We start from the raw sequence: 26,115 nt of genomic DNA, 5'->3' as shown, positions 1-26,115 counted from the left end.
GGAGAGGAGCCTGGTGGGCTGCTGTGCATAGGGTCGTACAGAGTCAGACACGACTGAAGTGACTTAGCATGCATGCATGCACTGGAGAAGGAAATGGCAACCCGCTCCAGTATTCTTGCCTGGAGAATCCCAGGGATGGAGAAGCCTGGTGGGCTGCCATCTATGGGGTCACACAGAGTCGGACACAACTGAAGCAACTTAGCAGCAGCAGACCATCTACTGGAATGGCTAAAACCAGTTGTCATGGTGCCTGGAAATGTACAGATCCATGATATCCTATGGTCCCTGGAGATGCCTAGGATTTTGCTGTTCCTGTGGTTTTGTTGTTATTTCTTCCTCCAAATGTTGAGCTATACCAGTATGCTTCCTATAAATCCTATATGTGGCCCAAAGCCAGTGATGATTTCTACTGCAAAGTTGCCTGAAAACCATCCCCCATTTGCTGCACTTTTTGATCCTCAGAAAGCCTAGACTTGTAGCTGCCAACTCACCCTTAGAGATTTATCTCAATGCAACTCCATGGAGAGCAGCACCTTATAACCATTCTCCTATAGCACCAATCTCTGAAACGAGCGCCCAATTAAGAAGCCTGATGCTGACAGAATGTGAGCTAACTAGTAAGTGCCAAGGCTCATTCCCATTACTAACCTTTATGGTTGTCATCTATGAAGATGAGGGCACAACTATGTATTTTTGCATGAATGATTGCGTTTGTCATTCTGAGCCAGCCAGAAGGAAAAATGGGTAAGAGGGCAAGAGGGCTGGGGAGAAGATTCTGAAAAATAAGTCTTCATAAGCATTTAAGAAATAAAAATAGCTATGGAGTCTCTTAGGTCAGTGGTCATATCAAAATCAAGTGGTGAGCTCTTTAAAACCATAAGTTCTTAGATCTTGATCCCAGAAATTGATTCAGTAGGTTTGGAATAAGGCCCAGGAAACTGGACATTCTTATATTTCCCTGGTGATTCTCATGAACAACCAGAAATGAAAATCACTGAGACAAGTGTCCAAGGAAACCCATTTCTGGTCCCCAAAGTAGTCCCTTGGTCATAGCTCTCTTATGAAATGTGAATGGTTGCTGAGCTGGAAGGGCCAGGAAAGAGTGATTATTAATGAAAGAGCAAGATCATGAGGCTGCTGAGAACTGGGAGACCTAGATCTGGGTACCAGATTTGCAATCACTGACCACCAACCTACTCAAGAAATTGAGTTAATCCATCTGTAAAATTACACAGGCCTCCCATTCCTCCTAGAAACATGAGACATGCTATGTATTCATGTGGGCAATGACTACAAATATTATACCAATTTAAGATATTAGAGCCATTGAAAAGGAGATCTTTTAAAAGATAACTATGTATTGCCTTATTTTTTTTAATTTGTCTTTAGTTGGAGGATAATTGCTTTACAATATTGTATTGCTTTCTGCCATACATCACCATGAATTAGTCATAGATATATGTATGTCCCCTCCCTCTTGAAACTCTCTTCCACTTCCCACCCCATCTCACCCCTAGGTTATCACAGGGCACCACATTTGAGCTCCCTGCATCATACAGTAAATTTCCACTGGTTATCTAATTTTGCATACAGTAATGTATATGTTTCAATGCTACTCTCTCAATTCATTCTACCCTCTACTTCCCCTCCTTGCCCACAAGTCTGTTCTCTGTTTATGTCCCCACTGCTGCCCTGCAGATAGTTTCATCAGCACCATCTTTCTAGATTCCATATAAATGTATTAATATAAGATATTTGTCTTTCTCCTTCTGACTTCAAATTTTAGCTTTAATTTTGGCACAAACCATTTGGAAGCAAAAGTAAGCAGTGAAATGTTTCCCTTATAAGTTCAGCGATTTCTGAAAAGAAAGCTCACAGACACATAACATAAAGAAGAGGTCTTTTTAACCAGTTTATGGCTCCCCAAATAAAGTCTAGGATAGTGGTCTTCATGGGAGAAGTTGCCAGAAGCCTCCTAATGACATTTACAGTCCATGTCCAATAAAGTAATTGGCTTCCAAAGGATGAGAAAGTAACTATGAAAGCTTGACGACCTAATCTTTATAGTCATTATATATCAATATATAAGCAGGAATGGAGTATATAAAAATTCACTCTCCTATAAACTTGAAAATAGATAGGCTTTGTGTGAATTGAAATTTTTCCCTTTATTGGCGGGGTGGGGGGGGCGGGCTTCAAATCACATCCCAAGGGCCCACCCATCATAGCTTTACACATGTGGACATCTGGCAGGAAAAAAATTAAGGTACTACCTGAGAGAGTTGGAGAAAAAAATCCATTTATAAATGTTATTTTAGAAGGAACTGTCTGATCCTGTTTACTTATTAACTTCATTAGAAGGCTAATGAATCTACTGCTGAGAAAATGAGAGGGAGCTCAGGGTGAGGAGAGGGACGGGCAGAATTTCACACCCCTTCTCCCAATGGTGAGGTTATTTATGATTGTGATAAAACAGCACCACATTTGGAAGGAAGGGAAAACAACGGAAAACAACGATCAACAGGCACAATCCGTACGAAAGGATTGCGTTCTCTCAGCCACTGGACAAAAATCAAGATTTACACATGTCAAGATGCAAGAAAAAAGACTAGGCCGTAAAAAGAAACCTTTTTCCCATAATAAATAGGAAAATATTAAATCAGTAAACCAGATCTGTTTCTCCAGTGTTCACACTGCCCTATTCTCCAGCAAAGTTAAGATGTCTAAGGTTTCAATATTCAGGGCAAACTCTTTTTTCATGTTTTTTGGGGGAGCAAAGAGTTTATAGCTTGGATGATGCTCTTTATGTTTAATGAATTTAAGTACAGTAGTTAGAGCAGGTGTTCTGGCTAACACCTGCCCCCTGGCTACTATCTGTCCATGAACAGCACATTAGTTTTCCTTAAGGGGGATGGCTGTGCTCACAATGTTAGCTCATAAAAGGTACCTGCTGCCTGCTGCCAAGTCGCTTCAGTCGTGTCCAACTCTGCAGTCCAACCCCATGGACTGCAGCCTACTAGGCTTCTCCGTCCATGAGATTCTCCAGGCAAGAACACTGGAGTGGGTTGCCATTTCCTTCTCCAATGCATGAAAGTGGAAAGTGAAAGTGAAGTCACTCAATCGTGTCTGACTCTTAGTGACCCCATGGACTGCAGCCCACCAGGCTCCTCCATCCATGGGATTACAACAGTACTGGAGTGGGGTGCCATTGCCTTCTCCCTAAAAGGTACCTGTTGGCCATCATAAATCCTGTGTGTGTTTCTTGTTTGACTTCCCAGGTTGACAGCATCTGTGGACCTGGAGTGGAAAGGGACTTGAGATCATTTCATCTAATATCTTTATTTATGAGGAAATAGAAGATGGCATGAATTGATTAATTAGCAGATGATTAATTAGCAACTGAGACAGGCCTAGAACCCATGCTTCCTCTGAGCCCAGTGGCTCCCAGTCCTACCTGAAAATCAAAAACAATCATGGGGCTTTTAAAAGTATACATCCTGAGTAACCTCCAGCTTTACCAAACTGGAATCCCTTGGTTAGGGGCCAAGAATCTAGATTTTTAACACAGTCTACAAGTAATTCTGAGGATACACCAAATTTGAGAAACACGGATGACCCCAAAATGCCTTCCATATTAATTACGTAGGAGGTAAGAAAGCTCTTCAAGAGGCTTACCTCCCCTAATAGTTGCAGTAAAAAGAAAATAACCAGCAACGGATGAGTTAACTCAACACTATGTTAAGGGAACTTAAATCAGATTGTGCTTTGCATCCTACACCCCAAATCAGCAGCAATAGTTGATGTAGAAAAACCAATAAATATATTAACCTTCCCCCTTGTGCCAAGCACAGATGAATATCTGAAGGAAAAGACTCCAGAACATTCTCTCAAAAGAAATGTAACATTTCCAGGCACCACATGCTTAGGATTCTAGGTATGTCCTGCACCCCAACCTCCTAAAAAGTATTAGCACAACTGTCTTCTGGAGCTGGTAGAAGCTGCTGGGCTAGGAGGATATGGGCCTACGAACAAACAATAATTATTACATAAAGTACTAACTAAATAGTACGTATTTTTGCATTCCATGCATTATCTCACTGAATCCTCACAAAGCTTCCATGAGATCTGTCTTACTGTCATCTTACTATATAGATAAGTAGACCTAGACATAGAGAAATGAAGACATTGCTTAAGGTGGTACAGTTAGCAAGCAGTAGATCTCAAATTTATACCCAGGCAATTTGAAATCAGAACCTTTAACCACTACACATGCACTATCCCATCTGTGACCAGGGGTTTCTGAGAACTATGGGAACTACTAGTTCTCATATGAAGCAGTCTTTCCTCTTAAAATTTCGTATCCTAATGGAGAAATTTAGTTTCATTGAAAGTGAAGAAGAACTAAAGAACCTCTTGATGAAAGTGAAAGAGGAGAGTGAAAAAGTTGGCTTAAAGCTCAACATTCAGAAAACTAAGATCATGGCATCCAGTCCCATCACTTCATGGCAAACAGATGGGGAAACAGTGGAAACAGTGGCTGACTTTATTTTTATGGGCTCCAAAATCACTGTAGATGGTGATTGCAGCCATGAAATTAAAACACACTTACTCCTTGGAAGTTATGACCAACCTAGACAGCATATTAAAAAAGCAGAGACATTACTTTGTCCACAAAGGTCCATCTAGTCAAGGCTATGGTTTTTCCTGTGGTCATGTATGGATGTGAGAGTTGGACTGTGAAGAAGGCTGAGCACCGAAGAATTGATGCTTTTGAACTGTCGTGTCAGAGAAGACTCTTGAGAGTCCCTTAGATTGCAAGGAGATCCAACCAGTCCATCCTAAAGGAGATCAGTCCTGGGTGTTCATTGGAAGGACTGATGTTGAAGCTGAAACTCCAATATTTTGGCCACCTGATGCAAAGAACTGACTAATTTGAAAAGACTCTGATGCTTGGAAAGATTGAGGGCAGGAGAAGAAGGGGACGACAGAGGATGACATGGTTGGATGGCATCACCGACTCAATGGACATGGGTTTGGGAGGACTCCAGGAGTTGGTGATGGACAGAGAGGCCTGGCGTGCTGCGGTTCATGAAGTCGCAAAGAGTGAGACACTGCTGAGCGACTGAACTGAACTGAACTGAATGGAGAAATAAGACGTTTTATATTAAACAGCAAAACAAAATATATGAACCGCATTGATCATCCCTCTAATTCATTCCTAGAACTGCTTTACATCCTCATAGAGTGAGGTGTGATAATAATAAAAATATAAGTACTTCTACAGTAGGGCCACTCATCACAGAATACATTGTGTTTTGCATGTACCTATATATACTTGTATATGCCTGACGCTGTTCCCTGTATGCATTAATCTTATCTTTCAACCAAACTAAATATTCCTTGAAGATAGCAATCATGACATACTTATTCTGCATCCCCCAGCAATGAGCACAGGGATGCTTACATAATGAATGCTCAATTAATATCTGTTCAGTTGAATGCTCTGTGACCAATACAGGAGTTTTCACCAGATTCATTACCACTGAAAACAAACAGAAAAAGACCCCAGTTCTAGAGGGAGGATTTCACAGCCTATATCCACCCAGTCTTCAGGACCTCACATATGAAGAGCCTAGCGAATAGGATGGAAAGCTTTTAATTAACAGCCTAGCCAGAAAAAAGTCATTCCACTCTGCAGTTTTGTTTCCATTAATTCACTCAGATTCAGCAGGAATTCCACTAAGGAATTGGGATGAACAGCTGTAGAGGGAGGGAAGTACATAAATAAATCATGAGTGTCATTAAAATTTGTAAACTAATAACTTCTGGGAAGTCTTGGCAATTATTATCAGGGTTTTCTTGGCAAACAAAAAAATTAATAAATTCAAAGGTCTCCACTTTCTATTAAAAAAAACAGCATCCCCCAGAAAGGTCAGTGACAGAACAATTAGAGGAGAAAATAAATGGTCCAGACAACAGCTTGCAAAGCAGATGAAAAGTCACAGGATTCCCCAGTGGCAGGGGGATAAGACAACTCAATACAAGGAGAGCAACAGGACAAGGCAAGGCTGGGGCTGGGATTGGTTTGGGGCAATTGGAACGTCAGTTCAAATCTTTCAGCTTTTACTTAGTGTAGCCCAAGTGCTGACATTGTAGATCCAGAAACAGAAAGGGCACTGGTCCCTGTTCTGGGCTTCCAGGCTGGGAACACAATGTAAGGATGAGACATTAGTGGGAAGCAGAGGAGAGGCACCCGGCCCAGGGAGGAAGGAGAGGGAAGGTATCCAGGAAGGTGTAGGAAGGTGTCCAGGAGGATGTGCCCAGGAAGTGGGCGCATAAACACCCTAACCAGGGGCCCCTTCATCTGAAGTCCCCTTGTTGTGTGGGCCCTGAGACCAAACACATAGCAGGAAGGGCTGAGAATACTTGTTGCTTTTCCAAGAGCATATTGATTCTCACACTGCCGGGCTGGGGGTGGATGAAATGGAGCGAGAAGGGAAGAGGAAACTGAGGGGAAGTAGCAAACCGGAGGACCATCCACTGCAAAGGATTCCTGGTTCCTCTTATGCCCAGAAAACTTCAAATTTGTTTAGCTCTGTGAGGACCCCTAATCCAATAGGAATTCAAGATGAAAGCTCGTGTGGGGACCTCACACCCAATCAGAAGCTGGCCACTCACAGACCTTTGCCAGAGACTAGTGCTTGGGACGGACCGACGGAAGCTGGGGGATTGCATGCTAGCTCATCTACCTCCATAAAATGGGACCTTAAAAACAAATTTTTGGAGGAGAGGGCAATGTGTTTATCAATCCAAGTGTTAATGTTTAGGACATGGAGAACTGAGTCCAAGAAGCAATTTGCCAGTCCGAAACATAAATCCCTACCATGACTTATATTCAAAACTAAAGACTCAAAACCTCAAGCAGTGGCTTAATCAGTCTGTTCACAGGGACCACTTTCAAAGAAAAGTGGCCCCTTGCTCCCAAATCAAGGACCAGGAATGCCACCAAGCTCAGCAGAGGGGCATGAAGAAGACACCAAAGCATGTGCTACATGCCACTGTCATAGGAATAAGTGAGAATATGACCAGTCTCTGAATGTATGATGCCTGCACACCATGCAACAATGGTCTATTCTCAGTTGACAATGGAGGAGATGTGAAGACTCTCCGAACAGACCCACAAACTTGAGAGAACAACCTTGTGGTTGCCAAGGGGTAGAAAAAGGAGGGAGGAGGGTGATGGAGTGGGATTTCAGGTTAGCAGATGTAAATTATTATACATAGAATAAACAAGTCATATGTATAGCACGGGGAATTATATTCAATATCCTTTGACAAACCATAATGAAAAAGAGTGTGAAAAAGGAGATATATATACACATATATACATAAAACCAAGTCACTTTGTTACACATTAGAAATTAACCCGACATTATAAATCAACTATACTTCAATTAAAAAAAAGAAAGAAAAAAGAAGAGGGCTGTCTATCCAGTTCCAGGGTTTCCATTTAGGGGATGTGTGTGTTCATGGAAGGAGATCAGGAGCCAGGGAACCCTCTTTATTTTTAATTGGAGGCTAATTAAAATATTGTGGTGGTTTTTGCCTTGCATTCACATGAATCAGCCATGGGTGTACATGTGTCCCCCATCCTGACCCTCCCTCCTACCTCCCTCCCCATCCCATTCCTCAGGTTCATCACAGTGCACCAGCCCTGAGCACCCTGTCGCATGCATCGAACCTGGTCTGGAGGTTTATTTCACGTATGATAATACATACCTTTCAATGCTATTCTCTCAAATCATCCCATCCTTGCCTTCTCCCACAAAGTCCAAAAGACTGTCTATACATCTGTGTCTCTTTTGCTGTCTCACATATAGGGTCATCGTTAACATCTTTCTAAATTCCATATATATGTGTTAATATACTGTATTGGTGTTTTTCTTCCTGACTTACTTCACTCTGCGTAATAGAGGAGCCAGGCAACACTTTTAGACTTCTTATCCAAGAAACTCAGCCAAAGTGTCTTCCTCTCCCTGAACTCACGTCCTTATCTTTGAAATGAAAAGATGCCGGGGCTCAAGGAGAATGTTTGCTATGATCCTTTCTCACCCCAAGTCTCTTCGACTCTAGGGTCAATAGCCATGATTATTTCAGAATTACCAAGAATCACAGTTCAAAGACCTAGGAGTTCTGGTGACGACTTTTCCATTTCTGTGGACAGATTTCCACAGCCCTCGTTTCATTTTAGACGACCAGAGTTTTAATATGGATCAGGTTAGCCCTTGACATTGCCCATATTCCAACTAGCATAACATTATAAAATAATTTCCTTCCAGAACAGGTGGAATTTTTTACATTTTGTCCTTTGATGAAACAGACATGCATTTCTATGGTGAAAAAAGTTTCCTGCTCCCCACCCCCACCTCACCCAATGAACTGATAATATTTGAAAGAGAGATTACTAGACCTCTACTGGGCACTATAGTATCCAACAGCCATATTTAACTATTAAACAAACTGTGGCTGCATTTTGTATGTAAACTTGAGATATGCCCTTAAGTGTGAGATACACATTCAGTTTCAAAGACTTACTACAAAAATCTAATGCAAAATTGCCCATTAATAATTTTATTGATTGTCTATTGAAATGATAGTTCTATATAACTAGGTTAAAGAAAATTTATTAATAAAATTAATCTCCACTGTTTCTTTTCACATTATTGACTGCTGGGAAATTATGTGGCTCCTATATATTTCTAATCAGACAGTGCTGGATTAGAGAACATCCATCTCAATTACAGAAGGAATATTTCTAGAAGTTGAAATCCCAGTCCAACCACTCGAGGGCAATTTTCCCACTCTGAGAACTTCTCCCTCTTCCACTTTCCATATCATCCCAATCTTCTACTCATTAAAAATTATCTTATTCTGGAAGATTCCATGAGTCCACTCTTGCCCAGCATCAGGGCCAGCACACAGGGTGGACTAAGCACAGGCTCAGGGTTCAGTAGGATTCCCCCCACTTCTTAGTTTCACAATCTGGGGCATATTGTTTAACCTCTGCAATGCTCAATGTTCCCATCTGTAAATTGAGCCCAGTGATACCCGACTCTCAACTTTCTCACAAAAGATAGAACAAGACAGCTTAGGTATAGGAACTCATAGACAGAAGCAGCTCAAGTTGCAGATCATACGATGACAACTAACTCTCTCCGAGCACCTCCCATGCATAGGTGCTGCAGGGCAGGTATTTTTCAAGGCAGTTGACATAGTTCATTTCAATGAAATTTCAAAACAACTTTATGTGGTAGGTGTGGATATAACCTTCCTGGTACAGATAAGAAAACAGAGGCACAGCGAGGTGAAGGAACGTGTTCAAGATGACTCAGTGGCTCAGGGGAGGAATGTGGACTTGTAACCAGGCCATCAGTCCCAGAGCTTCACTTTTAATTACCTTGATGAGGAGGAAGCTGATTAGATCTGAGCCTCCTGATCTGGACTCATTGCTCCTCCTTGGGTCTGGCCTCTATAAAGTCTGATAGAGTCGATCTCTAGTATCACTCCTGACATATGGACAACCTCCAGGCTTGACACACTATGGACTGAAAACACCCTAAAAACAAATCCCTGGGTCTTTTTAAAAAGTCACTCCCCAGCCTCATTAATTCTACAGGCTTGACACTCCATATGTAAAATGTCCTTTGACTAAAGGATGCCAACAGATGGTTGTGCTAAATGACCAATTTGTGCACCCATTCTTGTGCTGGTGGAGAGAAAATATTTTGACCACCCCCAGTATAATGGCACCTAGGAGTTCCAGAAAGAGTGTCACCAAGGACACACACTACCGCCATGCTACAGACTGCTTTTAAACAGCCTTTTGTCTATTTAGAAGTAGATGGCTTCTGAATTATTAATTCAGTGAGACAAATAATTATGTCATACTGCAACCTGGCAGGGCGCATCATCTTGTCATGACAGCTGCTGCTCCAGGCGCCTCTGCTGTACAGAAAATTGAAGAAGAATCACCAAATTCAATTTCAACTTAGTTAAGCATGTTGGACCAAATCACAGAAATGAAAAGGTGTGTGTTTAATTTAGTTTCTTTTCTGTGCTCACTGTATTAGTAAGGAAGATCATAGTGCTCTAGGCTCTAACTGTAAAATACATCACTAACAGCAGAGAAAAGAGGATAGGGGCACGGATCCTTAGGGATAAAGATAACAATAAGAAGTCAGAAGACACACGGTGAGGGCCCAGGAAGTTGGAAAGTCTCCACAAAGTTTAGGATCAGTCCCTTTTCTCAACTGCCCCCTCTGCAGGGGTTCCTAAGCTGGGCTTTATCTGACCTGTGAACCCTCCGGATAACACAAATACATATTCACATAACGCGTATCCATAGGGAATGCCTATAACATCTACCAGCTTGTTTCAAATCCCTGAAGGGTCACACCATATATACTCTGTTATCTACAGTCTATGCTAAGTAACCCCCATTGGTTTGGCCCCTCCTGTGAACCTGATGAGTCCTCCCACCCTCCTCCCTACCTAATCCAGCACCCAGCTGCTCTCCCTACCTCCTTCCTTGTCCCCTTATCTCCTACAGCCTTGCCTTGCCTGGCCTTTGCCCTGTGCGAGGGACATTTTTCCACCTTCCATTTGCCAAACTGTAGCTCACCCATCACTCCAACAGCCATTCAGAGAATCTTTCTTACAAAATAACGTCTCCAACTAGGTAGAAACTGCTATTCCAATTCCCCCTGCCCAGTCAGCATGAGGAACAACATCATAAATCACTGTTCTCCCCTCCCTATCCCCTTGCCAACACCCCGGAAGGTCTGTGGTAATTCCTAGACAGCACGGAATACAACCCTTTGCATGCACTTACAGTTTCCATCCCATGGATCCCTGCCTTAGTGGATTCTTACAAACAAAACTACACAAATACACAGGGTTACAATAATCATTAATTATTACAATTAACTGAGCACTCTCCACATGTAACTGTCGTAAATGTTTGCACATTTAATATTTAATTTAGTCCTTACAGTCCATCCATGAATTTATTCATCAAGCAAACATTTATTAAGTACCTCCTGTGTGCCAGATACTATTTGAGGTATTGAGGATACAGCACTGAAGCAAAATGGAAAAAAAAAAATTTCTATCTTTACAAGCTTAGATGTTAGTGGATGTAGATTGAACATAAATAAATCAATAAGTAAATATTTAACAGCTAGAGGGTGACAGGTTCCAGGGAGGAAAATGCAGCCCAGTAATGAAATGCCAAGTCCTGAGACAAAGGCCTCACTGATGAGGTGAGCAGAGAGGAAGAAGCTCAGACCCAAGAAAAAGCCAAGTGTAAGGGTCCTGAGGAAGATGCTGGCTTGTGCGAAGAACAGCAAGGACAATGTGGCTGGAACAAAAGTCGGATTTGTACTGTCTCCAATTTACATTCAGAGAAACTGAGATTTATGAGAGCGAAGTCGGTTGAATGGCACTGCCCCTATCAAAACATGTCCTAACCCCCAGAACCCACAACGGAATTATCCTTGAAAGAGCATCTCTGCAGATGTAATTAAACTAAGAATCTGAAAATGAGAGCATCCTGGATTATGGGGCTGGCCCCTAAGTCCACTGGCAAGCGTCCTTCTAAGGGAGAGAAGAGGAGAAGACAGAGAGAGCAGTAATGGAGCCCCGGGAATGCTGACAGACACCAGAAGCTGAAGGAGGTGAGGAAGGATTCTCTCTAGAGCCTCCAGAGGGAGAGGGCCCCAAAGACACCTCGATTTCAGACTTCTGGCCTTCAGACTGGAAGAGAACACATTTCTGCAGTTTGCAGCCACTCAATCTGTGGTCCTTGATTCCAGCATCCCCAAAAGCTGATCCAGAGAAGTTAGATAAAGCGCCCAAAGCCACAGAGCTCTTTGGGTGGACAAGCTAGATTTTGAATCCTAGCAATGGGACATCAGGGTGCCCTTAGGGCCATTCGGCCATCTGCTGTCCTTGACACACACTAGTGAATATACTGACTCTTATGTCCATGGAGCACACACTCTATCACTTACTGGGCCTCCAGCATTAAGCATCTGGCCTTGGCTCCCTGGCTTTGCCTGGTTCACCCTTAGAACTACCAAACCTTTCCTGAAATTTGATATAGGCTGCCAGGTATAGCTGTCTCTCATTATAAGGACAGGATTCTCTGGCTTATTTCATTATTTGCACCAAGCAGACAGCACTGGAGTCAGGCTTAAAGGATCACCACAGCATCACTGTGATAGGGCCTGAGGGGATGGCTTCTGAGCCTCTCGTTCCCCAGGAGTCCTGTGTGAGTGGAAAGAGGCACGCTTTCATCTACAAGAGGCAGCCTGGTTACTTATACCTCTGCCAATTTCCACTGAGCACCAAATTAGGTTTTGGACATCCTGTGCAAATGAAGGCAAGCCCCGCAGATATGAGCAATTAACCCCTAAATATTTAATAGATGCTGTGACTGCTCCCCTTCCAGGAGAGAGGCTCTGGCTGGTCCTCTGCAAACAGGTCAGATAAAGAAGCAGCCAGGTTCACAGATACTCATGCCCCAGAGCCCTCTGCTCCAAGACTCCAGAGACCCTCAGGACAGGCGCTGAGATGAAAGACACCACCAAGTGAATGGCCTTTTGTGACCGTGTTCTCTCCAGTGTTTACAAATGACAGAGTAAACAGGATAGACACACAGCCCTCTTGAAGCCCACGGATGCAATAAGCAGAGCATGAAGTGCCGACTCAGAGAGGCTGATGAAACTCACTGGGGCCCTGTGTGACTGCCCGCAGCATGGCTGGAATAGTGAACTTGCATGTGAGGAGATATATGCAAGAGTGAGTGTGTGGTGTCTCCTGTCCAGAGAAACTGTCAGTTCGTGGCTTCCTTAAAGCCCTCTCTGGCTTAACCCACTCACATCCTTCTCCCCATCCCAGCTCCTTGTCAGGGCTGATTTATTCAGCAGGTACAGAGACATAGAGCCTAGGGTTCACAAAAATGCTGTCATTTCTTTTAAAGTCAAAACCAAAGAATGAACATGTTAGGCTGAAAACAAGTTTTAATATACAATATTAATATATTTGTTTTTACTCCAATGTAGTTGTAAAGTATATTTTTAATATTATTTTATGAAAGAAGGAGTCCAGGAAGGCTAGGGACCTCAGAAGTCATCACACAGATCCAATTCTCATGTGTGTCTGTGCCCAGAAGCACAGGCTTCTCAAGAGTCACAGCAAAGGACAATGAGAAACAGTCCTTAGGCTGAGACTCACGCCAAGGCTAGCATCCTTCATATATCAGGCTCCCTTATCCACAGTCTCCTCTTGCATCAGACATGCTCTGATCTCTCTATCTTTCATTCACATTTGTCGAGCCAAAGGAGACACAGCATGAATGCAGAAGCAACCACAATGCCAAGGAGAATGTGTGATGGGCCCCAAGCAAGATCAGCAGAGTGCTAAGGAATTCACAGATAGAGACCATCATTGCCACCGGGGCATTAAAGTGGGCATCCAGGAAGAGGAGCATCTTCTGCTCCTTTCAAAACATGCTCTCCAGCTGCTCAGTTGGTGCTTCTCACGTGAGCCCAACCAGAGAAGCTAGTGAAGGACCTCTAATCCACTTACCTCCAAAGTGAGCTCTCCGTCACGCTCCCCAGGTTGAAGTCATACAGCTTCGTCAGGATAAGTATAACCTGAGAGAGGGATGTGGAGAAGGGCACAGGAGAGGAATGAGAGGGGGAAAAAAAAGAGGAAGTCAACTTTAGTTTGTGCAACAATATTCACTGCATCTCAAATCACCCAGAGGAGGACTTAGAATTTATCCATTGAGTTGAGGGGTATTATAGGATCAAGCATGGGGGAAAAATTATTAATTTAATGCTACCTCATAACTGGTAGCATTTATTTTAATCCTGACAGTGCTTTGCACTTGAAATAAAACGTGGCAACAGGGATTAACTGGATATCTACACTTGTTTCCCCACATCTGTCCTCCTTCAAGGTCAGGCACAGGCTGGCTAGCTCTGTTCACTCAGATGGCCACCCAGAGATCAGAGGACGGGCTTGCCTTTGATCTAGAGATGACTCTGACTTACGGACATGGACCTAAAAGGGTAAGAAAGAACTGGGCCTGATTCTGTCTGTCTACAGAGGGGTTCAAAGAGATTTCATGTTCCCACCCCACCGCTAGCACCTCACAACCATAAAATCTTGAACAACAGGCAAGCCCAGCTGCCAACGCTCTCTGATGTCATCTGTCTTTCTCTGTGTCCCATCCATGGAGAAAGCAGACATTAGACTCCACCGGACTCCAGGACCACTTTCCTGACTCCAGTTAAAAGAAACCCAGAAGAAAGCTGCACATGAAAAACAGCTGGACAGCCCATAATAGGGTCAGCAGTTTTCTGAAATGAACATCCATTGGCCAGACTACTCCCAGTCCCCTTAAACTTTTACAGCTGAGGACTTGGATCTCAGCCATTTCCCTGCTGCCCCCTCATGCACCTGGACAATGGCTAAGGCACAATCCCATATCTACAAGGATGCAAAGTACATGCACCTGAATCTATTTTAATCAAAACACAGGTGCCTAATATACAGCGCCTGCCTTGCCTGCACACGTGATAATCCAGTTACAGATAATTGTGTTTATCTAAATTTAATGCACAACTCATTTCACTTTTCTCAACTCCTTCCCATTTCACAATTTAACTTCCTTCAGTTCATTTGCACAGCAGCCATTAAACTCTTTCCAAGATAATGGATTTCTGCTACCAAGATAGGACTTTTGCATGCTAGGTATCCATTTAAGATTAAAGAAAAATAATCAGCCATTATATTGAACATTTTTATGGCATTTAACCAACTACAAGACACTCATTTTGAGATTTATTCTCATCCAGCACCCCATGGGGTCGGTCAGCACCGTTTCCATCTCTTTTATGTAAACTAAGAAAAAATTAGAGGCAAGGATATGACCCCATTATGGGTCAGAGAGAGTCCCTGAAAAACCTGACTTGGAACCTTCAACTTCTCTGCAAGGTTATGACTAGAGGGTTCTTTAGGTCTCTTCCCAGATTTTGTCCTGTGATGAGGAGTCGTAGGTTGGAAAGAAACAGCCAAGCCAAGAAGAACATCAAAGACACAACTATTTTAAGAATAGTAGAATCTACCAAACCACCTGACCTATTGGTACCAAAAATGCAAGTTTATGTGGTCGACGCACAATGGGGCCAAACATACTAAAATACCAGAGTTTGGAGCAGAGAAAGGTTTACTGCTGGGCCGTGCAAGGAGACAGGTGGCTTATGCCCTAAAAACTCTGAACTCGCTAAAAGCTTTCAGCAAAGCCTAGCTTTTCTGGCAAAGGTGAAGAAAGGGTGTGGTTAGTTGTGGCAAACTTTCTGGTGTTAGATCCTTTGTTCTTGACGTCAGGTCATGGTCAGGTAACGATGTTCCTGTAAATCTCTACCGAATGTTATTCTCTATTCTGACAAGAAACGGCACAGCTTTTGCCCCCTGAGGTCCCAGTCCTGGCTAAGAGGCAGATCTCAGTTAGCGACGCCCTCAGGGCCAGGTCACCAGACCCTGCCCAGCTTTCATTGCTGAGGGAGCCAGGCACCCATAACCCAACTGGTCGTCTAGCTCCTCAGGCAACCCCAACAGCGGGGGCAGGTCCTAGACTGCATCCAATGTGGACAGCTGCTGCCATTAGGTCGCAGAGGTGGAGATGGGGGAGAGGGTTCATGGTCACCTCAAGGCCTGGGATGAGGCCAATGGGTGTCCCCAGCGAGGGCTCTGGAGCCCTGTGGGACACAGCTCCCAGGCTGTTCCCTGGGACCCCCCAGCTTCCCTGCTGACCCCCAACCAGGAGCGCTGGCAGGCACTAACGGAGAAGGCTGGATCCAACTCTTACCTCACTCTCCACCTGACAACCACCATTCCACTGACAGTTGGCTGAATGACCCACTAACAGTCACTCACTGACAACTGGCCACTTGTGGGTGGGGCCCACTGTGGTGCTAACCAATGGCTGAGTAGAACCACCAAGAGTCGCTCATTGACAGTTGCTTGCTTGGGGGAGGGGCAAACTGCGGTGCTGACCAATGGCTAAGCGGGACCTCTAATTGCCACTCTAAGCTCCCACAGGTCTTCTGGTAATTAGATAACTAACCGTTGCCTGGTAATGTGTCTTGAGGTAATGGCAACCAGAAGCAGCCATGTGCTAAGGGCCGCACACGCCCCCACTCTATTACACTATTAGCACAGCACAAAAGCAAGGAGCATGTATCCTATGCAAAGTATTGCACTCCATGCCTTTCCCGTTTGCTTCCTCATTTGTTAAATTCAGGGGCTAATGGAGACAGGACTTGTCCAAACCTTCTCCAACCAAATGCCTAGCAATGTGCCAATAATTCCTATTTGTTAAATCAATTCAAATGCATACACACCAGATTTCTCTTCATTTTACTGCTTTCATTGACTAAATCATTCTTTCACAGTCACTAGGTAAAAACATGAGTGGCTATGTGTAGACCATCCCAAATTCTGGAGAAACTCAAAACTACGTTCTTCTAGAAACAGGTCAGAGCCCCCTTTAGTGTCTGCCGGAGCAAGTCAGACTACTTTAGTGTCTTCCGATATCAAGCTTTCTGGGGCACCAAGCAATTTCCCGGAGAAGGCAATGGCACCCCACTCCACTACTCTTGCCTGGAAAATCCCATGGATGGAGGAGCCTAGAAGGCTGCAGTCCATGGGGTCGCTGAGGGTCGGACACGACTGAGTGACTTCACTTTCACTTTTCACTTTCATGCATTGGAGAAGGAAATGGCAACCCACTCCAGTGTTCTTGCCTGGAGAGTCCCAGGGACAGGGAAGCCTGGTGGGCTGCCGTCTATGGGGTCGCACAGAGTCGGACACGACTGAAGTGACTTAGCATAAGCAATTTCCAAAAAGTGCAAAGCCCATAAGGGGAGAAAAAAGAGATGTTGAGGGTTAGAGTCCTACTACTTAATACAAGGTCTAACAAACAACTGGATCTGAGAACCCTTCTAAGAACCCAGAGCTGTTCTCATTCTATCAGCATTTTTACCCAGTGCTTAGACCACAGTGTCAGACTTTATTTTGGGGGACTCCAAAATCACTGCAGATGGTGACTGCAGCCATGAAATTAAAAGACGCTTACTCCTTGGAAGGAAAGTTATGACCAACCTAGATAGCATATTCAAAAGCAGAGACATTACTTTGCCAACAAAGGTCCGTCTAGTCAAGGCTATGGTTTTTCCAGTGGTCATGTATGGATGTGAGAGTTGGAGTGTGAATAAAGCTGAGCACCAAAGAATTGATGCTTTTGAACTGTGGTGTTGGAGAAGACTCTAGAGAGTTCCCTGGACTGCAAGGAGATCCAACCAGTCCATTCTGAAGGAGATGAGCCCTGGGATTTCTTTGGAAGGAATGATGCTAAAGCTGAAACTCCAGTACTTTGGCCACTTCATGCGAAGAGTTGACTCATTGGAAAAGACTCTGATGCTGGGAGGGATTTGGGGCAGGAGGAGAAGGGGACAACAGAGGATGAGATGACTGGATGGCATCACTGACTCGATGAACGTGAGTCTGAGTGAACTCCAGGAGTTGGTGATGGACAGGGAGGCGTGGCGTGCTGCAATTCATGGGGTCGCAAAGAGTCGGACACGACTGAGCGACTGAACTGAATTGAACTAGACCACTCTCCTTCCCTCCCTCCATCTTCTCAGTCTTTATTATGTTTCTTACATATCTAATTTCTTTTTGGTGTCTGCTTCTCGGAGGATCCAAATAAATACATCCTTCCACAACTCCATGAATTTTACTTCTGCCTTCATAATAGATAGTTTCAATTTTGCTCTTAATACACATACATTTTTGGTTAGAAGCCTTTACTGGATCCTCTGCCTAAGGATGAAATCCAGATTCCTTACCTGGTATGTAAGGCACCCCATAGTCTGACCCACATACTGTCTCCAGGCACTTTTCCATGGATATCAAGAAACTGCCCTCTGCTTTAACAATCCAAGTTCCCAAGGTGCTGCAGGTAAGGAAATCCATTCTCACGTCTCTGCTTTCGTTCTTTCCAGCTGTCCTGTGGTGTCATTGCCTGTGAACAGTCCTTTCATTACTGCCTGAATGTGTCTACCTTTGTTCAAGAAACAGCTCAGGATCCATCTCCCTCAAGTAGCCTGAAGTCCTATTACATTCAAAATTGCATTACATAATTTGCCACAAAGTTAAACACTATCTAGATAGCTTCTGGATGTCACAGGATCTGCCTTCTCAGCTCGATTCTGAACACTGTGAGGCAGGCTTCACGTTTTCTACTCCTATCTCCAAAGAGACAGGCTCAGTACATCAAGGTTCCCAAAGATCATTATTTTTGAGTCAGTGGAAGATAATGGTGTCTTAGCTGTAAAGCATAGTCTTCAGAAGGGGATGGTGTCAATCCAGTCTATTATCCCTGTTTTACAGATGAGGAAACAGACAAAGAGAGACAAAATGACTCAAGTTAAAGTTCCAACAATGTGTGGCCTTGGTCAAGGGCCCAGGGCACTGTTCCTCCCACATTATGAGAAAAGTTGGAGCCTAACTGTCACTGGGGAGCCTGCTAAATGAAGATTCCCTGCAAGTGTGACTTGGTGAGTCTTGGGGAGGACCCAGAAATCTTCCTGTGGCTATTAGAGGACCAAGCTTTGAGAAAGACTCCATCACACCATGATTCCTCTCCCAAGTTTGGGCTGCAGTGACATTTCCTTCCAGTGTGGTGGATTCCTGATCTAGAAAAGCATTCCTGCCTTTAAACTGAGCTGAATTTTACAAAGAAAACAGGTCATAGGAGATGCATGAGGAGGATGCTTCCCAACAAAATCACCCAGGCATTCCTTCAGAGGAAAGGTCCAAACAGAGAATTAGGACCAGAAGCTTCCTTTCCCCTGGAGCCGGCATAGAAGGACAAGAATCAAGTTACCAAGAGATGATAATGTAGCCTTTAGCCCAAGATATCCTGTGCCTAGCAAAGAAAACCAAGACTGAAAGAAAGCCCACCAAACCCTTGCTTCTCTCACCAATCAAAGCCTTCCAAAGGCTCTGAGAAGGGAATTATCAGGGAAGAAAACTGAAAGCAGATGGCAGAAAACCCACTAACAAGCCCCAGGGTACCTGGGAGAGGACTCAGATCAGAAAGAAGTGAGTGTGACCAAAGAATCACCAGTGGATAGATGAAGAAGGATGGAGGAGCTAGCCTGGGGTCCACAGCAAAGCTTGACTTGACTCCTCTCCAGCAGATGTCCCCAGATGAGCGGTGCCAGTCCAATTCAAAGAAGAAAAAGCAGGGACCAAAGATTAACTGAACCATTACTATGTGCTAAATATTACACTGGGTGCTTCTCAATTCTCACAACAAACTGTCGAGACTGAGAAGATATAATATAGTTAGCACTCCATTTTACAGATGAGGAAAGTGAGTCCTAAGAGTTAAGCAGTCTGCTCCCCAATGTGCACAGCTAGCAAGAGACCAAGTCAGCATTCCCACCCAGGACTATGAGACTCTGCCATCCATGCTTGTTCTGCTCTAATACAATGCATCCTCCATTTAGCAAATGTTTATGTGAGCTTTTTGTGTGCAAGGCAATGAGCAGGCAAAGTGAACGGAGAAAAACACATTCCTGCCCTCAAAGAGTTTATCACTCAATCATGAATTCCACAAATATTTACTGAGCTCCTCTCATGTGAATTAGACACCTGCTGAACTCAGGGAATCAGAGAAAGATCCAGAGCTCAAGGCCCACAGATGAAAGTAACTTGTTTTCTTTGCTTTTGGAGAAAGAAATAGGAAACAGAGATGTGTAATGAAATGACAAGACAAATTGTTGAGAGACCCAGGTTTGTCAAATATGCTTTGTCAAGGGAGGGGACATATGTATACCTATGGCTGATTCATGTTGAGGTTTGACAGAAAACAACAAAATTCTATAAAGCAATTATCCTTCAATAAAAAAATAAATTTAAAAAAAATGTCCTTTGTGACCAACAGGCTACAATGCTAGGGGCATTTTAGACAGAGGAGAAATTCAAATAAATTGGAATTATTCATGAGTAAATAGCACCTCTCTCTTAATATAAGCCACACACATACAGACACACACAGAGTAGTAAAGCCACCTAAATAAAAGCTCCTGTGTACAGGCACATATAACCTTAAATTAGCATCAGACACAATCTCCGGAAGAACATTTGCTCATACATCTCTTATAGTTTTTATCAATTTGGATTAATGTGACATCTCCATATGTCTCATCTGTTAGATTGTGACCTCTTTGAGGTCACAAGTCAGGTCTCATTCAATTTTGCACCCCCAACGCCTAGCATACCACCTGACACATGGCAGGTGCTATCCAAGGTCCGGCAAATGAATTATAAATGAATGACAATAAAAGGAGGGATGAGAAGATAAATGTATCTGAGAGGTACAGATAATGTGCTATAAGAGTTGAAAGGAGGAAGCAATTAAATCAGAAAATGTGGTCAGCAAAGTCTTCATGAGGGAAAGATTATATGATTTAATCTAATCTTAGATTAAAGATTATATGAACTCGAAGTATCAAGAATTTGGATATAGAGAAATGAAGCTCACTCCCTTGCTTGTCTGGCCTCTCTATTTCCCCATCCCTCTCTTTCTTTCCTTCATGTTTTAATTGGACAGCAGTAGATAGAAGAAAGCAGGGTGGTAAGGTGCCATTTTAACCCTGCTTAGTGGAAAAGACAGCATGAAGGTAGAGCTGAATGGGCCATTAGAGGCAAGAGCAGTCATGTGTTGAGTGCAATGTTAGGGGGGCACCAGCCACTTGGAGACACAGTCAAGCTGCACAAAGGTGGGAAAGATGGGACAAAGGATGATAGAATCATGCATGAGGGACAGAGGAAGTCCAACCTACCACCAACTATGGGTTGATAAAGTTTGATAAAAATGAAGAGGGTGTTTACATAGAGGGACTATACTATAACAAGACTTACTATGTATAAACACATAACATATATAATATTAATATATAATGTATATTAGATGACTAAAGTATAACAAGAGACTTACTGTGTATGTGTGTGTATATGTATACACATATTATATATACACATATTATATATACACATATATATATACATACATATATGTTGCTGTTGTTTAGTCACTAAGTCATGTCCAACTCTTTGTGACCCTGTGAACCGCAGCCTGCCAGGCTCCTCTGCCCATGGGATTCTCCAGGCAAAAATACTGAGACTCATATAATTAGTTGACCATAAGGAACATGGCTTGCCTCTGACAAAATCAGTTGGTGCTGCCCTTGCTGACCATCCACCCCCCATCTTCTTGTCTCTAGGAATCTAATGACTTCTACTGCCCCCAGATGCTCAGACCAGCCCTCAGCCAACTACTTGGTCTTTGGATACACAGAGTGCCAGTAACTAATGTCTTTATTTGTCACATCCCCTCTCCCCATTCTTCTATTCCTAACTATGCCAAACACAACATAAGATTCTTGGTGATAAAGTGATCAGAAGAGAAATGGCTCTTCCTTTCGTAAGATCACATATTTCATGAAGCCAGGACCCACTGGGTCCAGCCGTCTGCCTCCTGGATGGGGCTCTCCTGGCAGCGTGGAAAGAGCACTTACAACTAGAGGGCTGCACTCAACACCCAGTCTCACCATATGCTACTGGGCGAGCCTGAGCAACTTATTTACGTTTTCAGAATCTGTTCCAATTTCCTAAAATGGGGATAATGATTCTCCTTCCCCTGCCAACCTCACAGGGTTTTTGAATCAAATCAAATAAGGAAAGTTGACCTGCTTTAGAAGCTGTACTATGCAAATATGAGTTATTAGTATGATAATTATTCTTCAGGAGGCAAGGCTTCCAAGTTATCCTTATTTGATGGGGGAGAAGGAGGATTCAGACACTAGAGTTGCTAAGCTCCCTCTGAAAAATACCCACACATTCTAGACCCCAGTTGTGATACAGGAGGCTACAAATCAGACGTGGTGTGTTCTCTGGGCTCCTCTACTCAGCTTCAGCTTCAGCTTCAGCTTCAGAAGGAAGGCAGGAAGCCCTGGGGGAGTCCTGTCCTCTGAAAGGATAATGCATAATCTGCAAATTCATAAATCACTGGGACGCTCTCGCCCGTGAGCACATTCAGTGAAGTGAGGACCTTTAATGCCTGTAAAATTTTACTCTGAAGGAAAATTACTTTAGTTCATTAAACCTTCCTGAAACCTTGGTGTCTTTAAATCCATCAGGTTCTATACATGCCCCCTGAAGTTCCCCTCATGTCTCACCACCACATTCCTGCCCCTACCTGATAGTTCTTTGTTTCCAGCCAATTAAAATAGGGACCATGACCTTTAGTGAAAGTGATCGACAGTGGTAATGTAGTAAGGATGCTAAAACATACTCCTCAGGGACTGTACACAAGAGTATATTTTTCAGTTTCAGCAGTGTCTAAATCCTGGAGTCCTCATCCCAATTCATGGGGCACTCCCTGCAGGGAACAGAAATTGAGTATTTGTAGTCCACAGCTGATGCTGGGAAAGATTGAGGGCAGGAGGCAAAGAGGGTGACAGAGGATGAGATGGTTGGATGGCATCATTGACTCAATGGACATGTGTTTGAACAGTGCAGGTTTGACGCACGATACTGGATGCTTGGGGCTGGTGCACTGGGATGACTCAGATGGATGGTACGGGGAGGGAGGAGGGAGGAGAGTTCAGGATGGGGAACACGTGTATACCTGTGGCGGATTCATGTTGATATATGGCAAAACCAATACAATATTGTAAAGTTAAAAAAATTTTTTTAAAAGGAAAAAAATGAAAAAAAAAAGAAAAGAAAGAAAAAAAATGAAAAAAAAAAAAAAAGAAAGAACCTCAGCATGACCCCTGATCCCACCCTCATCCCACATACAGCAAACAAACACAAAATCTTCTGAAATGTATGATAGTCCACTGAATCATCCAATTTCTGATTCTCATAATTTTTTCATTCACCCACTAAGCAAATATGCATGGAATGTTTCCCACTGGCCAAGGGCTATGGGTTCAGCAGTGAGGAAAACAAACCAGCTTCTCTGCCCTCAGAGAGCTTACATTCTGGCAAGGAAGATAAACAAACAGGTAGGTAAGTAACACAGTAGTCAGATGATGGTGAGTGTTAAGAGGTGGGGGTGGGGAGGGGCAGGCAGATAAACAAAAGGAGAAGAGCAAGTCCTAACATGCAGGGTAGTTCAGGGCTATGCAGCTGCAGCAGAATAAAAGGAGCCCAGGAAAACTATGAAAAACTGACACTCGAGCAAAATCCTGAATGAGATGAGGGATGAAGCCATGTAAGAGACAACAAACGCAAAGATGCTGAGGCCTTTCATATTCAATCAACATCAAGAGGACCAATGAGGATGGAGCTGAGAGACAAGGGAGAGCAGAAGGAGATGAAGTCCGGGAGATCTGGGGAGGCTTAGATCTTGCTGGGACTTGTGAAGGACTGTGAAGATCCTGGCTCTTACTGAGTGAGACGAGGAGCTACTGGAGGATTATGTCAGAGGACTTCAGTGTTCACAGGGTGGCTCCGGTTGTGGTGTTAAGAAAGGCAGGGTGGGGGAAAATGCGAATTTGGATTGTGTTGTAACCATCCAGGTGAAAATGGCCCAAGCAAGCATGGACAGGAAAAGAAACATGGTGTGAACATACTTTGAAGGTAAAGCCAGGAAGATTTGGTGAAAATTTGGATATGGGGTGTGAATAAAAGAGAAGAGTCCAAAATGACCTTCAGATTTGGGACTAAGTAACTGGAAGCATAGAGGTGCCATTTTATGAGATGAAGACTACAGCAGAAGGAGGTTGGAAGGAAAGTTGAGATGTTTAGTTTTGGACATTAAGTTTGAGATGCCTAAGAGAATTCAAGTGGATGAGTCAAATAGCTGGATTAATGAGTCTGGAGTTCAGGGCAGAGAGTCCAGGCTAAAAATATCAATATGGGAGTTGTCAGTGATTCAGTTCAGTTCAGTTCAGTTGCTCAGTCGTGTCCAAACTCTTTGCGACCCCATGGACTGCAGCACGTCAGGCCTCCCTGTCCATCACCAACTCCCGGAGTTTACTCAAACTCATGTCCATCGAGTCAGTGATGCCATCCAGCCATCTCATCCTCTGTTTTCCCCTTCTCCTCCCACCTTCAATCTTTCCCAGCATCAGGGTCTTTTCCAATGAGTCAGTTCTTCGCATTAGGTGGCCAAAGTATTGGAGTTTCAGCTTCAGCATCAGTCCCTCCAATGAATATTCAGTACTGATCTCCTTTAGGATGGACTGGTTGGATCTCCTTGCGGTCCAAGGGACTCTCAAGAGTCTTCTCCAACACCACAGTTCAAAAGCATCAATTCTTTGGCCCTCAGCTTTCTTTATAGTCCAACTCTCACATCCATATATGACTACTGGAAAAAACATAGCTTTGACTAGACGGACCTTTGCTGGCAAAGTAATGTCTCTGCTTTATAATATGCTGTCTAGGTTGGTCATAACTCGGTTGTCAGTGATTAGATGGTATTTAAAGACATGAGACTAGGTTAGATTGCCAGGACATGGAGTTTGAATAGAGAGATGAAGATTGAAAGTTGGGGCATTTCAGCATTTAGAGATTAGGGAAATGAAGAAGGGAAACCAGTATGTGCTTTAAACCTTTTGAAATTGGCACAGTGAGTATCTGTGTCCTGTATGAATATTCACCAAATGGAACTTACTACAGAAGAATCTCTCAATAAGTAGATGGAACAAGATGGGCTTCTGTTGAAGCCAGTAAGCCTTTCTCTCCAAAATGCCCCCATCTGCTCCATGGGCTCTTGTGTACAGTGGCTACTGTGGCAGAGACAGAACCTTTGCCTACATTTGCCATGTACTGGTGGCTCAGACAGTAAAGAATCTGCCTGCCATCTGGGAGGCCTGGGTTCCATATCAAGGTTGGGAAGATCCCCTGGAGAGGGGAACAGCTACCCACTCCAGTATTCTTGCCTGGAGAATTCCATGGACAGAGAAGTCTGGCAGGCTACAGTACATGGGGTCACAAAGAGTCGGACACACCTGAGCAACTTTCACTTCACTTTCCCCTCGCCAAAGCTGACACAGGCATCACTACTGCTGAGTCCCCAACCTGACAACCTCAGAAACCAACACTCAATATGGCACCTGGTGGCAAGTTGACTGCACCGTCTCACTCCTATCACATAGAGGAAGCAATTTCTTCTCCTTGAACTTGCTTTTCTTTGCCTGCAGCGAATATACTAGATCAAAATTTTTAAATTTCTGAGCACCTTACTCACTCTCATGGATTCCCACACAATTGCATCTAACAAAGGAACGCATTTCCCAGCAAATGAAGTGTGGTCATGGACATGTTGATGGAATCTGCTGGTCTTCCTGCAAATTTCATCAGCCAGAAGCAGCTGACCTGATACACGGATTGAATGGACTTTCAAAGATTCAACAGCAAGTCCTAGCTGGAAGCCAGCACTGTGTGAGGTTGTGGCGCTATCTTCTAGGATGTGAATGTAACTAGAAAATAAACCAAAATTCGGATACAAAGGTTTGAGAACCAAGGGACAAAAGTGGGAGTGTTCCTCTCATTGTTCCTCGACATAAACCATCACAGCATGTTTTATTCATGTCCCCACAACTTTTGGCTCTGTCAATAAGTTAACAGAGAACACCTGTCCCATTGAACTGGAAGCTGAACTGAATACTCAGCAACTTTGAGCTTCACGTGCTACCAGTGAACCAACAGGAAAAGAGGAGGCTACTTACAAACGGGATGAAGATGCACACTTACAGTAGCTAAAGGCGTGAACTGTGCTGCTGCTTCCTCTCGGCTCAGCCCACTTTCCTGCCTAATTATAGAACATAACCAGGACCCTGAGAACTGTATTTCTAAGACCCTCCTGTCATGTGGCTTCTGATTCTGCCATGGGGCTAGGGGTACTTGCGCGGACATGCAGACAAAGGAGAAGCTACTCCCTGCACACTTCTGTAGGCA

The 26,115-nt window shown here is 43.7% G+C and overlaps 1 protein-coding gene across 3 annotated transcripts in view; it reads right to left on the bottom strand.

Moving 5' to 3' along the window:
* Positions 1 to 26,115, bottom strand: part of SORCS3 (sortilin related VPS10 domain containing receptor 3) — a 632,833-nt gene that overhangs the window by 424,136 nt on the left and 182,582 nt on the right. For all 3 annotated transcript variants that reach the window (XM_070780798.1, XM_070780799.1, XM_019953194.2), the window contains exon 2: positions 13,651 to 13,718. In XM_070780798.1, the coding sequence (XP_070636899.1) occupies positions 13,651 to 13,718 (68 nt within the window). The remainder of the gene's footprint in view (positions 1 to 13,650; positions 13,719 to 26,115) is intronic.

Source organism: Bos indicus, chromosome 26 (genome assembly GCF_029378745.1).
Source record: "Bos indicus isolate NIAB-ARS_2022 breed Sahiwal x Tharparkar chromosome 26, NIAB-ARS_B.indTharparkar_mat_pri_1.0, whole genome shotgun sequence".
NCBI classification, from domain to species: Eukaryota; Metazoa; Chordata; class Mammalia; order Artiodactyla; family Bovidae; genus Bos; species Bos indicus.
This window is presented reverse-complemented; position numbering and strand designations above follow the sequence as displayed.